The sequence below is a fragment of the Leopardus geoffroyi genome, chromosome C1, assembly GCF_018350155.1.
Source record: "Leopardus geoffroyi isolate Oge1 chromosome C1, O.geoffroyi_Oge1_pat1.0, whole genome shotgun sequence".
Classification (NCBI taxonomy): domain Eukaryota; kingdom Metazoa; phylum Chordata; class Mammalia; order Carnivora; family Felidae; genus Leopardus; species Leopardus geoffroyi.
Genome location: NC_059328.1, coordinates 50,902,383 through 50,917,978, shown reverse-complemented (window position 1 = coordinate 50,917,978; position 15,596 = coordinate 50,902,383). Strand labels below are relative to the sequence as shown.

The window sequence follows — 15,596 nt, the reverse complement described above, 5'->3', positions numbered from 1 at the left end:
TTAAAACAAAAATGAATCATTTGTTTGTTCATGATTCTGTGGGCTGGCAGTGTGGGCTGGGTTCAGGGGGTAGTTCTGCTCCACGCTATCTCAGCTGGGCTCGCAAGAGTTTGCAGTCAGGTTGGCTGGGGCCTCAGCCGAGATAACTGGGCCCCTTTGCCCCCATGTGCTCTTTCATATGGGGTGCCATCCTCCAGGAGGCTGATCTAGGCTTGTCTGCAAGGTGGCAGTCTTTCAGGAGAACAAGAGCTAAGCTGCAAGACCTTGAGGCTAAAGGCTTGGAAGTTACTCAATGCCACTTTCACTAGTATTGATCAAAGCAAGTCAATGGGCCAGCTCGAATTCAAGGAAAGTGGAAGGAACTGCACAAAATTTATGATCAATTTTAATCTCCTACAGACTCTATCAAGTCTGCCAGAGGAATTTTCCAGCCTGTAAACAATGGAAGGCAGCAACGTATGGTGGGAAGAATACTGGCTATGGCCACATAAACCTGTGTTCAGAGTTTAGCTCTGCCACTTATCATAGCTTTGTGATACTTCTATTAAGATATTTAGCCTCACTGGGCTAGTGTTCCTGTCTCTGTAAAATGGAACTAATAAATTCTTCCTTTTAGGGTTTGAGGACAAAATGAGATTATGTATATAATGTCAAGCAAAGTGTCAGCCAAATAGATGTTGAATAATTGCTAATGAAGGTTCCCAACACATATATATCTAAGGTTGAAGGGGGCCTATCTGGGACATAAAGGAAGGAATATAGATCAGTGGTCAAAATTCATGACTCTAAGTAGGAATGACACCAATTTCAGTCCAATTTTTTAATTTCTATTTTTCCTATTATTATGGTGAACTGAGAATATAAGTGATTGCTTTTTTTTTTTAAGTTTATTTTGAGAGAGAGTAAGAGAGCAAGTGGGAAGGGAAGAGAGAGGGAGAGACAGAATTCTAAGCTCTGTGCTGTCAGCTCGAGCTTGGGGCTCGAGTTCACAAACTGTGAGATTATGACCTGAGCCAAGATCAAGGGTCGGATGCTCAACCAACTGAGCCACCCACGTGCCCCTAATAATTTTATTTTTTTAAATGTTTTATTTATTTTTGAGAGAGAGAGAGAGACAGAGAGTGAGTGGGGGAGGGGCCGAAAGAGGGAGACACAGAATCGGAAGCAGGCTCCAGGCTCCGATCTGTCAGCGCAAGAGCCCAATGCAGGGCTCAAACCCATGAACCATGAGATCATAAACTGAGCCTAAGTCAGACGCTTAACCAGCTGATCCACCCACGGGGCCCCCTGATGATTTTATTTTTAAGTAATCTCTACACCCAACGAGACATTTGAACTCATAACACCAGGATCAAGAGTCGCATGCTCTATTGACTGAACGAGCCTGCTTCTTTTCAAGAAAGATTATGGTGGGAAACCTAATGTAAAAGGTGATAAAGTAGAAATGCAAACATGTGCTATCTTTAATAGGAATGGCAGGACTCATGTCAACAAAGGCAGCTCTCTACTTTCCTTGTTACAGTGGGGCAGTATGTTGTTTAACCCAAGGATGGACAACTTAATGCATTTGTCTTGCTGGGGCATGTGTTATTATGCTTACATTCCATGTGTTTTGTAGATCTTTTTATATTTTTGAACCAATTACAAAGGTAGAAGGCAAAGATGATTCAAGACAAGTTGCAAAGATGCTCATCTTCCCCACCTTCAAACCCAGTGCTTTGATGCAAAAGGTATCTGGCAGACCCTCATTGATTCATGCATGAGAAGCAAAAAGTTAAGAGGTTATTTTCAGTATCTCACAAGAACATAGAGGACTTGAAGCAGAATGTAGTCAACAAATACTGTATTTTCTTTACTTGAAGATGACTTTTTTCTCATTTTGATTTTATAATTTGGATGAATCTCAGAGTCAAGTGTACATTCAATATACTACTTTCCCACTGTGGATACAATAAAAGATGATTACTTTAGAAGAAGTACAGTATTTGTCAAACTGATATAGTTTTGTTTGCCAACTTTATAGGTTGATTATAAATGTTTCTGTTCAGAAAACCTGAAGAAGCCATAGCTATAAAAGGGAAGTCAGTAAGAGTCAAAAGAACTTACACTTTTATTTATTATTATTTAAAAAAAAAATTTTTTTTTTCAACGTTTATTTATTTTTGGGACAGAGAGAGACAGAGCATGAACGGGGGAGGGGCAGAGAGAGAGGGAGACACAGAATCGGAAACAGGCTCCAGGCTCTGAGCCATCAGCCCAGAGCCCGACGCGGGGCTCGAACTCACGGACCGCGAGATCGTGACCTGGCTGAAGTCGGACGCTTAACCGACTGCGCCACCCAGGCGCCCCGAACTTACACTTTTAAAAATCTGGATACTCTCACTAATAAATTAGAGTTTGCTACATAGATTTTCTTTTTTTAAAAAAAGTGTTTATTTATTTTGAGCAGAGAGAGGGTGAGAGAGAATCCCAAGTAGGCTTTGAGCTGCCAGCGTAGAGCCCAACACATGAATCCATGAATCATGAATCCATGAACTGCGAGATTGTGACCCCAGCTGAAACCAACAGTCAGGCATTAATGGACTGAGACACCCGGGTGCTCCTAGATTTTCTAAGAATCTCAGAACACAGTCACCAATCAAACCCCATAAGACTCTGTTACAAAAGGAACCAAGAGCCAGTCCTTATATCCTAATCTTAATTTATTCATCTATTCTAATAGGTTTGGGGGAGGGTGTAAAGATTTGTACCTACCAAACACTTTAAGAGAAAGAAAATGGATCACAACATTTAGTACCTACCATTTTGGAATAGTGAAATATTCTTGGGTGATAAACTATAGACAACATAAATAAGCATTAAATCAGCAATACCAGTGGCTCTTTTGACTGAAAGTATGGATTAAGTGATCGGTTATACAGGAAGCAGTAACACCAATCTGTGTGTGTGTGTGTGTGTGTGTGTGTGTTAAAGGAATGGACTATTTAAGCTAAAAGTCAAGCTCAGGGATTGCAAACTCTTCCACACTATAGGTAACTAAAGTGTGGAATGAAAATCATAGCAATAAAACAGCTAATATAAGAATTGCAATGAATATATAAAAAGTTTCATATTTTAAGACTGCAAAGCTTTCCCTTCTCAAACTCAGAAAAGAAACTTTTATATTTACTTGAAATGGAATTCCCTTGCCAAGAATGATTTTGCAAAAGGTTGATATTCATCAATATGAATATAATTTTTCATACTGAACTATAGATTTATTTTAAGGAAATGGGATAATATTTGCATCATATTTTATAAGTCCCTATAGTTCCATCTGGTCCTTATTTACCTAAACTTTACTCAGCTTGCATAATATTTTTGCTTACAGTCATATTCTTTAAGATCAGAAATGCCCAAATCTGGAAATTCAGAGGTACTATTCGTTAACATTCTTTCAGTGTGATTCATAGACTTTCTGCAAACTCTGCTTTGATTTTAAAATAAAACTAAGGTAATAAGATGTTTTGTGTAAAAATATATGACTTAAGCAATAATGATAAAAGGAGCCTGGCTTTGGGTGATTACACGCCAAAGCAAACCACACTCCTTGTGAAACAGGCTGTGCAAAGTTCATTCGAAGGGGAATAGCAAAATAAAACACTTAATCAAATGTAAAATAGTTTTCTATTCTGCTTACTTAAAAAAAATATATAGTGGTTTAAATTGCTACAGTCCTAAGTTTAAATGGTCAAAAGCAGTAACAGCTAAACAATAGCAGGCAATATGGTGAATCAGGGTTAAATGAGGTCACTGCAGAGCCAGACATATGGTGATAGCTAAAAAATATTTTTTCGCTTCAATTTCTAGATGGATGACTTTACCACACAGTATCCAAATGTGACAGTCCTTCTACCTTGATGCTTCTTGCTAATGTACCTCTTCTATCTATGGAACTTCTATTTAATAAGACTGACTTAAATTGGTACTGAATCAGGTGGTGAAAAAAAATACACATTTGAAACTTGGAGAGAAATAAGATTTTGAATCTGATATTCCCAGGCCTTTTAGATATTAATAGAGCATCTCAATTTTACAATCTATCCTGGGCATCCGCTGACCTCATTTACAATGGGATGGTACCAGGAATATCAAGAGGAACCAAATGCCCGAGTCTAATTGTTTTCCTCTTGTAAGGAGACAAGCTTATCTCCAGACGCAGAGGAACATACAAATATAGCAACTAGGGCTTATGTTCATAAACTTAACCTTTCTAAAAGTGGTAATAATGACTAGTTTCCATAAACCAAAACTCAACAGTAATTAAGCCTTTTTCTCTAGTTAAAAAAACTTAAGACTGAAGTTTTAAGAAACCTGTGAGATGGGAATGAAAAGAGAGAATGAATTTCCTTATCCTACCATACCCTTGAGAAAGAGACTTCTCAATGTAACACGTTCCTGTCTGATTAAAAGAGAAAGCCTAATAACACTAATGTCCTCGCAAAGTGGCTGCCTGCATTTGTCAAAATATTTCTCGAGATTTGGCACTCACTACGTAGTTCACTCCAACTTTGGCCAGCTGAGGTCTAGAAAGTTCTTCCTTATGAAAATGTGAAATCTGTTTTTCACTGAGCCGCTTGGAAGCACTTGAACTGTTCCTACCCTTCATCCACACAAAGATAACCTTACGTGTTTGCATGTCACTGTCCCTTCTGATCTTCCCTTTTCCATTTGATTCAATTCTTCCTCACAGTGATGTGGTTTCAATAATGTCCTTGTCAACTGTGATATAATCACATCCAGAAATGAACAGGATACTCCAGGTACAGCTAAAACTGATCAGAGAAGCACTCCAGACAGATCTAACAGCATGTGCAAATGCCTTGAATGGAACTGAAGGAGGCCAGCATGGCTGGAGTTCGGTGTGGCTCAGAGGCTAGACAGTCATATTTTTAAGTGTGCAAGGCTCTATATGGGTGGTCCTAAAGGTACAAAATACAATAAAACAGGTCTGTTCTCAAGATACTCAGGGTCTGGTGGGTGAGATGAACAACCCCCTTTTACAGGTGAAAATCGATGACACATAGAGGTAGCACTAGAAAAGGAACCCAGTGGTGTGGCTTTGCAGTCAGATAGCTTGATGAAACTCCAACTGGACCAACTGCTAGCATTATTGTGGTAGGGTCCCCTCCCTAAGGAAAAAAACAAAAACAAAAAACAAAAACAAAAAAACCTCAAGGTAACCTGGCTATGCGCGCACATGCAACATCCCTCATGACCTTGTGACATGAGACTACTTAATCAGACTACATGTTTGTGTGTGTTACCATATATGGGAGACAAGGAAGTAGAAAATACATAAAAAACTACTCCACGTGGTGTTCAGGGCTCAGTTCTTCAGGTACAAGCCCAACTGAGCAGTGCCGGCAGGAATAAAGTTGCTTCCTGGAAAGAAAAGCCTTGGGGTCATGATTCTCTGTGGGAGAATCCTGCTGCATTATGTTCTTGGAGAAGTTACCTAACTTAGCTGAGTCTCAGTTTCCTCATCTGTAAAATGGGGATAATACCACTACTTCTATAGGGTTGTTGGGAGAATTAAATAAGAGGATAACACATTAATTACATATTAAGAACAGTGCCAAACCACTTTTTAAGAGTTTGGTGCTGAAAAATAAATATCTAAGTACGCAGAAACAAAGTCATGTTTCTCAGTGTGCAGCTAATATATCAAAGACATACAGATGAAGGGAACTAAGGATATACTTTAATATGAATGTTTAATAATAATCACTAATAACTGAACGCAGTATAGACAGGTACTGGGAAAGTGCCTTATATTCTTTATCTTAATTAATCCACATGTCAACCATAAGAGGTAGATTTTGTTGTCACCACTTTCACACAAATGGAGAAGCAGATTTAATCTAGAACGGTTTAAGTCACTTGTCCAAGACCCTGCAGTGAAAAGATCTGGGATTCTGGTGCCATAGAATCAGCATCATTTCTCAGACTATTAGATTTGATATAACACATTGTCTACAGTGTGGGACCGTTGGCAATGGTAGCCAGAGAAAGGAAAATGCACAGAGTGAGGGGTCCTGGGGAAGCTTTCCTCATTCTTTCTCCACTTCATTTGTTTAATCCCAAGAATGGTTCAACTTGGCCAATACTCTGAGATAAAATACTTGTTTCTTACGTTTCTTTCTCTTCTCTAGAATTCCCAAGGCTGATATAATAAAATAACCACCAATAAAATGACATTGGAAAACTATATTTTACTTCTTCTGGGGACACTAGAGGTAAAACTTCTCATCAGCAAGCAAACATTTCAGAGAAGGGGGAACTGAAAGATTCAGGGAGATGCTTAAAACATACGTGGCAAGCATCATACCTCAGTCTTTCATTTGGCAGAATATGCTGTGTCTTCTGAGTTGCAAGATTTAATGAAAACTAGTACTCCAAGACCAAAATAAGTGGTGGCAGTGGGGGAAGACATAGGATGAAAGCATGGGTGGACGGATGGATGGAAGGAGATAAAAAATATAAGTAAATATACTACTTTATACCTTATCTGATCTCCTTGTTGTGTGCCCCTCTAAACTCATATGTAGAAACCCTAATGATCAGTGTGATGGCATTAAGAGGTGGGTCCTTTTGGAGCTGATTAGGTCACAAGAGCAGAGTCTTCATGGATGAAATTAGTGCCCTTCTAAAAGAGGCTCCCCCAGAGGCTCCTTTCACAATGTGAGGATACGAGAAGTCTACAACCCAGAAGAGGGCTCTCGTCTGACTCTGTGATCTTGGACCTCCAGCCTCCAGTACTATGAAAAATAAATTTCTGTTGTTTATAAGCCATCAGTCAGTGGCATTTTATTACAGTAGCCTGAATAGACTAAGATACTGGCATATAAGAAACATACAAAAACTAATCCATATTAAGTATATCTAGACAATGTGTACTACAGTTCTACTTTTTTATGCTTTCCAGAGAAAGTAGCTATTTTAATGGTCCTTATTAAGATTTTTCACTGGTTGGTCCCTTATATTAGACCATAAACACTGATGGTAGTAGGATCAACTTGAACAAATGTATAAGGGCAGGGTTATGTCATTCAACTTCATGTCCTCGGCATTAAGAAGAGGGCAGCCTTTAAGCAAACATATGCAGGCTATCATACAAGAGCCACATTCACCAAAAGCAGACCTGGGAGCACGTCATAAGATTGAAACAACAGAGGCAGAAGTTTGTCATTGAGGAGTGGGTGCAGTGTGCTCATAAACCTTCCCAAGAGGCTCACCCTCACCATTGTCTTGGTGTTTTAAAAGGCCTATTTTAGAGGACGGGCTGCAAACACATTGGGGTGTCAAGTGAGATCTCCCTCTCTGATCTCAGAAACCATCTGTCTTGGTTCTGAAGCAATTATTTACAGCAGATAGGACTGGTGTGTTGTCAAGACCAAGTCCCAGAGGCTTAATTCCTCCAAAGATAGTAAAAGTATCTGTTGGACACACAACAGAGAGAGCACAGAAACCCTAACTGAGATGGTTGGAGCAAATGCTTAAGAAGGGTCACCAGCACTCAAAACATGCTCTTTCCCTGCATCAGAGCTCAAGGTGGCATCACATAATCACATGTGCAAAGGCAAGTGCAAAGGTACTTTTGACAGTGGGTCAAACTGTCCGCAATTCCCTTTCATACGCTCTCATCTTTATTTGCTAACTTCCTGCTGGCTGGATGCAATCCCATGACCTGACTGGATAATATGACCTGGCATGTTAATTAGGCTGTGTATTCCATGTCAAAATTTAGAAGGAAACAAAAGATCTTCATTGTGGTAAACAGTGGTTTTATTTGTTAAAGCACCTTCCACCCCCCAGCTGTTCAGCTTCACCAAAAACGGACATGGCTATATATTAACTAGTGAGTCTAACTTACAGCTTTGGATGAGGTACCTGAGGTTGAAAAATAAAAGCTGCACCCCATTTCTCATTTTTAAAGTGGTGCTTATCCTTCCAAGGACAATGGGATTTACAGTCTCAAAAGGCAGAACTATATATTATGAACTTTAGAATGCTGTTAAAGATTTTTTTTTTTTGGCTGCCTTGTGGTGGCAAAGAGAAGCAGAACGTAGTATTTAGCAAATAGCCTCACATCCAAGAAGCAGCAGGTGAAAAGGAGCACTGGAAGCCTCCAAACTAACAGCCAACAGCACAAATATATGCAATAGTAAAGTCCCAAGTGCAGCATGGGCACATCTTACTCAGGTTTTCTAACCAACCCACACAAAGCAAAAAAAAAAAGAAAAAATCAGTTAACAAACTCATTTAGCTAGGCAAAACATGCTGATTTAAAGTAAGTCTTCTGATTTCCTATGGAAAATCTAGTTCTGCCTTATTTTAAGCAGTATAGACTTATATCTACAAAACTCAAATCAGAGAGTTACTTCTTCATGAAAGAATTCACTACAAAATTTCCTTAAAATATGATTTCCCTCGTTCGTTTTAAATACAGATTTATACAAATTCGGCTTATTTAATATTTACAAATATCTCTTTGGATAAATGAGGAAACAGGCCCTGGAAGGGAGAAACAGCCAATCTTCAAGGTTGACCAGTAGTTTCTGCATACTACTCCAATGTCTTCAGTATATTAAGACCCCAGAACTTTCCTACATTTCTAATTATATGGCTTGGAATGCTGTCTGTTCAGCTTTTGTCATTGAGGAAAGCGGCAACCTTTTCTTTATAAGTTTCCATTCAAGTGGTTTGGTCCAGGCTATATTTTTATTTATTTATTTATTTATTTATTTATTTATTTATTTATTTATTTGAAGTGATGTGTTCTTTTATTTATGTATTATTATTATTATTTTCAAGTCTGTTTTTTATTTATTTATTATTATTATTTTTTAAATATAATTTATTGACAAATTGGTTTCCATATAACACCCAGTGCTCATCCCAACAAGTGCCCTCCTCAGTGCCCATCACCCACTTTCCCCTCTCCCCCACCTCCCATAACCCTCAGTTTGTTCTCAGTATCCAAGAGTCTCTTATGGTTTGCCTCCCTCCCTCTCTGTAACTTTTTCTTTTCCTCCTTTCCCTCCCCCATGGTCTTCTGTTAAGTTTCCCAAGATCCACATATGAGTGAAAACATGTGGTATCTGTCTTTCTCTGACTGACTTATTTCACTTAGCATAATACCTTCCAGTTCCATCCACGTTGCACTTTCAGGCTATATTTTTAAAGTTTTTTTTTGTTTTGTTTTGTTTTAAGTTTTTTTTTAAATTTTTTTTAACGTTTATTTATTTTTGAGACAGAGAGAGACAGAGCATGAACGGGGGAGGGGCAGTGAGAGAGGGAGACACAGAATCGGAAGCAGGCTCCAGGCTCTGAGCCGTCAGCCCAGAGCCCGACGCGGGGCTCGAACTCGCGGACCGCGAGATCGTGACCTGAGCTGAAGTCAGATGCTTAACCGACTGAGCCACCCAGGCGCCCCAGTTTTTTTTTTAAGTTTTATTTATTTAGTTTGAGGGGGGGAGGGGCAGAAAGAGGGGAAGAGAGAGAGAATCCCAAGCAGGCTCTGGGATGTCAGTGCAGACCCCAACGCAGGGCTCAAAGCCACAAACCCTGAGATCATAACCTGAGCTGAAATCAAGAGTCAGACGCTTAAGCTTAACCTAAGACTGAGCCACCCAGGTGGCCCCAGGCTGTATTTTTTTTTTTTTTTTTTTAGTGTCTATTTATTTGTGAGAAAAAGACAGATGCGAGCAGGGGAGGGGCAGAGAGGGAGAGGGAGAGAGGGAAACACAGAATCTGAAGCAGGCTCCAGGCCCTGAGCTGTCAGCACAGAGCCCAATGCAGGGCTCAAACCCACAAAACACAAGATCTGGGCCGAAGCAAACCACCCAGGTGCCCCCCCCAGGCTGTATTTTTAAACTGTATTTAAATCTTACTCCATGAAAAGGCAGAGAGCTAAAACTGGCTGCTGAGCTAGTTAACTCCAGGTGTTCCCAGTTATAATCTTGTTATAATATGTCTAAATGCTGCTATAATGCTGTTGGTCTAGTAAGCATTTATAAAAAAAATGCTCCAGGGGCACCTGGGTGGTTCAGTTGGTTAAATTCCCGACTTCTGCTCAGGTCATGATCTCACTGTTCATGGGTTCAAGCCCCGCACTGGGCCCTGTGCTGACAGCTCAGAGCCTGGAGCCTGCTTCCGATTCTGTGATTCCCTTTCTCTCTGCCTCTCCCCTGCTTGTGCTCTCTCAAAAATAAATAAAACTTAAAAAAAAAAAAATACTCCATGTCCTAGACAGAGAAAATCCTGATGAAAATTAAACACTGAGAAAAACTTAAGGCTGGCCAGAATATGCATGCATATCTATTTATAATTATGCTTTTTCTCATTCCATGAAAAAGCCAAGTCTTCCATAGAAGTGATAAAGGCCATAAGGTTCCACAACTATCTCTGTAACGGTATAGATACACTTTACTTCTAGGAACTTACCAAAGGTGTGTCTTTTCCTCCCACAATGCTGAGACCAAGACCTGAACGTCCCTTGGATATTTCTATAATCATTTCCTGGCCAGGAACAATGGGACACGTGGCAGGGTCCACTGACAGAGGAGCCTGGAAACCACCTGGAGGATTGAACACAGAATGACCGGCTAGTAGGAGATGTAGTCCGGCGTGCACACTCGTTACTTGGGGAGCGCGGGGTTTGCATGTGTTCGTCATTTCACTATTTTCCTGCTAAGCACCATGAAGGAAACGCTGGGTCCTTAACGCCCATTCAGGAAGGGATGAAACCTGACGCTTCTGAGATTAAAACAACAACCACCCCCTACTCAATCATTTATTTTAACTATACTTGAAGTTTTTAAAATCTTAATATATACCATGAAAACTGGTATGGAAAAATGACGAAATGATTAAGTACATATAGGCATAAGTTACAATGAAAATAAAGACTAGAATGATAGAAGATTCTGAGTTACAGTTCTAAGACACTAAGAGTTCGTGCTTACTTTCAATTAAAGCATAGCACAGCAATTAAGATGTATAAAGGATTTAATCAATAAAATATGATTTAGCTGAAAATAATAATTTCCGAACAATGATCCCCAAATACATACATAGTAAAAAAAATAATAATAATAATAATGTGTCACAAACACATTTAAGAATTAATTACTGGGATGGGGCGCCTGGGTGGCTCAGTCAGTTAGGTGCCCAACTTCGGCTCAGGTCATGATCCCACAGTTTGTGAGTTCAAGCCCCCCTGTCGGGCTCTGTGCTGACAGCTTGGAGCCTGGAGCCTGTTTCAGATTCTGTGTCTCTCTCTCTGCCCCTCCCCTGCTCAGGCTCTGTCTCTCTCTCTGTCTCTCTCTCAAAAATAAATAAACTTAAAAAAAAAAAAAAAAAGAACTAATTACTGGGTCCATGACTGAAAAACTTGTTACAAGAGTTATTTCTATTTTATAAAGATCTACTTTTCATTTTCTTTAAAGATTTCATTTTTAACTTTTTAATGTAACATCTATTCCCAATGTGGGGTAGAACTCACAACCCTGAGATCAAGAGTCTCATGCTCTACCAACTGAGCCAGCCAGGCGCCCCAACATTTACTTTTTTAAATCATTGCTTTTAGATTGAGTTTCTCTAAAAACTGAGAGAAAAAAAAGTATTTACTGGCTAGGAAAAGATGTTTAATACAACCCCTTTCTCTGGCATAACTTCTACATATGTGCATTTTCCAGATGACTGATCCTAACTAATTGAAAAATCAAAATATTCAAAAGGTTAATTTCAAGAGATTCTTATACAAATAACAGCCTCCAGAGAATGTCATCTTTTCTGACAACTAAGCTTAATCATCACAAGTACTGATTCTTACAACGTGGTAGAATTTAGTTAAGGGCTGATAATAAAGAGCCCCACCTGCTGGTCAGCTGCAGCTAATGCACAGGGACCAACTTGGGATCCAGAAAGCTCATTAAACATCTGTACAAGCAAGGGTCTGTGGGGTAAGAATGATTTTTACATTTTCAAAAGGTTGAAAAAAAAAAAAATGAAAAAAAAATTTTTTGAAGACATGTCAAAATTACATGAAATTCAAATTTCAATGTCCATAAATGAAGTTATATTGGAACATAGCCCTGTTCATTTACTTGCAGTCTATGGCTGTTATCACCCTATGACAACAGAGTTGAGTAGCTGCAACAGAGTCCATATGGTCCACAAGCCTTAAATATTTACTATCTGGCTCCTTACAGAAAAAGTTTGCCAATCTCTGATATTAAACAAAAGGGAACAGGCTGTAGGTAAGTCTGTGGAGGGTTCTGCTGTAAGCAATAATAACAATAAAGCAGGTTTTGGAGTGGTGGCGAAACGGATTTAAGTTCCCAGGAAGGAAATTAATAGGTGGGTGAAACTGAGGCTCATTCCTCATCTGAAAAGATGCATGTAACGAGCCACTTTCTAATAGGAATTAAATGAACAATGTGTGTAAGGTGCCCAGTCCAGCAGCTGGCATAATGTAGCATTCATATAGTCACTTTTCTGACCACATGGAATTTGTTAATCTAATGGTCTCTTGGTTAAGAGTGAGAAATTTAGTGACCCAGCCTCAATAACAAATGCCTTATTAGAAGAATATTAAATTATAAACCTAATTTCACTCCAGATCTTTTTGCAGCATATGTAATTCACACTGCATTTTCCATTCATTTACAATAAAAACCATGTACAATATAGTGGCATAATTTCATGAATGCTTTACAAAGTTTCTTGTCCTTATGTAAATGACTAGTTTAGCCTCTTGGATGAGAAGAGAGAGAATACATAGTCAGAGACGCTGGCGATGGCATTTCTTTTCCTCCATTTTTGCCTCATTCTAGCTGGTCCTGAGTCAGTCTTGGTATGTATTTCTCCCATACAATCCGGCCCAAAGCCTGACATACCAGGCCCCCAATAAATGTTTGGTAAGGAAATAACTGAATGAGTAGAATTTCCAAAGATTAAATTATAGGATGATTAATTTCTGTTATTGAGATATAAATATGTGATACATCATATCAAAACTCAATTGGTTGGGAATGCAAGCTGGTGTAGCCACTCTGGAAAACAGTATGAAGGTTCCTCAAAAAACTAAAAATAGAACTACCCTACGAGCCAGCAATTGCACTACTAGGCATTTATCCACGGGATACGGGTGTGCTGTTTCGAAGAGGCACATGCACCCCCATGCTTATAGCAGCACTTCAACAATGGCCAAAGTATGGAAAGAGCCCAAATGTCCATCAATAGATGAATGGATAAAGAAGATGTGGTATATATATATACAATGGAGTATTCCTTGACAATAAAAAAGAATGAAATCTTGCCATTTGCAACTACGTGGATGGAACTGGAGGGTATTATGCTAAGTGAAATTAGTCAGTCAGAGAAAGACAAAAATCATATGACTTCACTCATATGAGGACTTTAAGAGACAAAACAGATGAACATAAGAGAAGGGAAACAAAAATAATATAAAGACAGGGAGGGGGGCAAAAGAGAAGAGACTCATAAATATGGAGAACAAACTGAGGGTAACGGGAGGGGTTGTGGGAAGGGGGATGGGCTAAATTGGTAAGAGGCACTAAGGAATATACTCCTAAAATCATTGTTTCACTATATGCTAACTAATTTGGATGTAAATTTTAAAAAATAAAAAATAAAATAAAATAAAAACTCAACTGGTAAATTATGGTTACTTTCTCAGTAAAAGGCCACGTAGTAAGTATTTTGAGCTTTACAGGCCATGCATTCTCTGTGGCAACTACTCAATTCTATCCTTAATGTGTGAAAGCAGCCTTAGACAACAGATAAACAAATGAGCATAGTATTTTAAATTTTATTTATGGACACTGAAGTCTGGGTTTCAGATGATTTTCATGAAATAGTCTTTTGACTTTTCCAACCTTTTAAAAATATGAAAACCATTTTTGGAGACCATGCAAAAACAGATGGTGGGCCAAATTTGACCCACGGGTCATAGTTTGCTGACCACATTCATCAAGAATTTTAGTAAAAATCCAGTACTTCAGAATAATACTGGCTTGCTAAATTTTTTATTGAGTTAATGTTTATGAAAAACATGTAAAAGACTAATACCATAAAGGTGTCAGGCTTGCTAAATTCATTCAGGGTTGTGTTTTGCCACTGGTAAGCATAATGTTTTAAATAGGCTTTTTAAAAACTGACTTATATAATATAAAAACAAAGTAGAAATACTCATTATTCATTTTGAAATTCTATTTTCAACTGCCAGTCAGCATAATTCATGCCAGGAATTCAAAGATAGAAAGTGAATACTCTTGTCTTTAAGCACTGAAAATTAACAGTCTTCAAATAACTTATATCAACATATGCAAGGCTAACAATTTGACTGAATATGATTTTTAAGAGGTATTACTCATGAACTAAACACACTCTTTTCGAGAGAGTACAGAATAATTTATTTGTAAGCCTCATATTCAAACAGTATTTACTGAGGGCCTTTTTTGTTCTAGTACTTTTATATTCAATAAGCACTAGGCAATCCCAAAAACAGAGATGAGGAAAATGGTGACCTGTCCAAGTCCCAAAGCTAAGAAAGTATAGGAGAGGTGCAAAGCCAGGCTTCCTGACTCCTGGCCCAGTGCTCTTTTCAGGACATCACAATCCCTTCTCTTTTCTCATGTCTGATGAGTCGATTCAATTTTGCTCAGAGAAAGAATCATACCATAGCCTGGGAAGTCTGCATCTGTTGAATGGTATGACGGAGCTGGTGCTAAAGGTATCTCTTGTGAACTGAAGGAAACTTTCGTCGAATATTTTTGCTGTTTCATTTGGCTGACAGCCTACGAAAGAAAGGAAAATTAGATGCATGTCAAAGAGGAGAAAGATAACAAAAGGACAAGACTTTAAAACTGGTGTGTTGTTACCAAAACAATGGCAGCACTCCAATAATGTCTTCTGAGAATTTAGAGTGGGAGAGGTAGCAGGAGGGAGTTAGGATGATTTGTGTCTCATCCCCCATGCCTCCCTATTTTAATCTTACATCCAAAATGCTTCAATGAAGGATGGATCAAGGAAGGGAAGAAGGATAAAAGCTGACAATACTTATCGTTGTGGTCTGTATATGATGCTGGGGCTGGTAAGCAGAACAAAAATTTTTACAATTTCTACTTACTGATGAAATCAATGTGAAGTGCACATACCTATGCTGTGCCCGGTGAAAAGCAATCTATGCTGCAGATGTTCTGAGCATACAACACTGTCCATCTCTTCTGGACACACCCACAAGAGTCAAATGCATTAGGCAGCTTAACTGAGCAACATGAGGGTCAGGAAGAGGAAATAAGCATCCACTGAAAGCTTACTAAGTGCCAGGTACACCAATTACATTTTAATTCACCTCAAAGACCTGTACCTTATTCACCATTGACTCCCAGTGCCTGGAACATAGTAGAGCCTCAATAAATGTTTGATGAATGAATGAATGAGTCAATGAATGGATATACAAGAGCAAAATTGAAGACATGGAAATTCACAGTCGAAAATGAATTTGTAATTCAGTGAAGGTACGG

At 38.8% G+C, this 15,596-nt stretch overlaps 1 protein-coding gene across 5 annotated transcripts in view; it reads right to left on the bottom strand.

The window, feature by feature from the left end:
- Positions 1–15,596, bottom strand: part of PATJ (PATJ crumbs cell polarity complex component) — a 364,334-nt gene that overhangs the window by 56,288 nt on the left and 292,450 nt on the right. For all 5 annotated transcript variants that reach the window (XM_045477622.1, XM_045477623.1, XM_045477626.1 and 2 more), the window contains 2 exons: positions 14,750–14,867; positions 10,489–10,622 (listed from right to left, as the gene is read on the bottom strand). In XM_045477622.1, the coding sequence (XP_045333578.1) occupies positions 10,489–10,622; positions 14,750–14,867 (252 nt within the window). The remainder of the gene's footprint in view (positions 1–10,488; positions 10,623–14,749; positions 14,868–15,596) is intronic.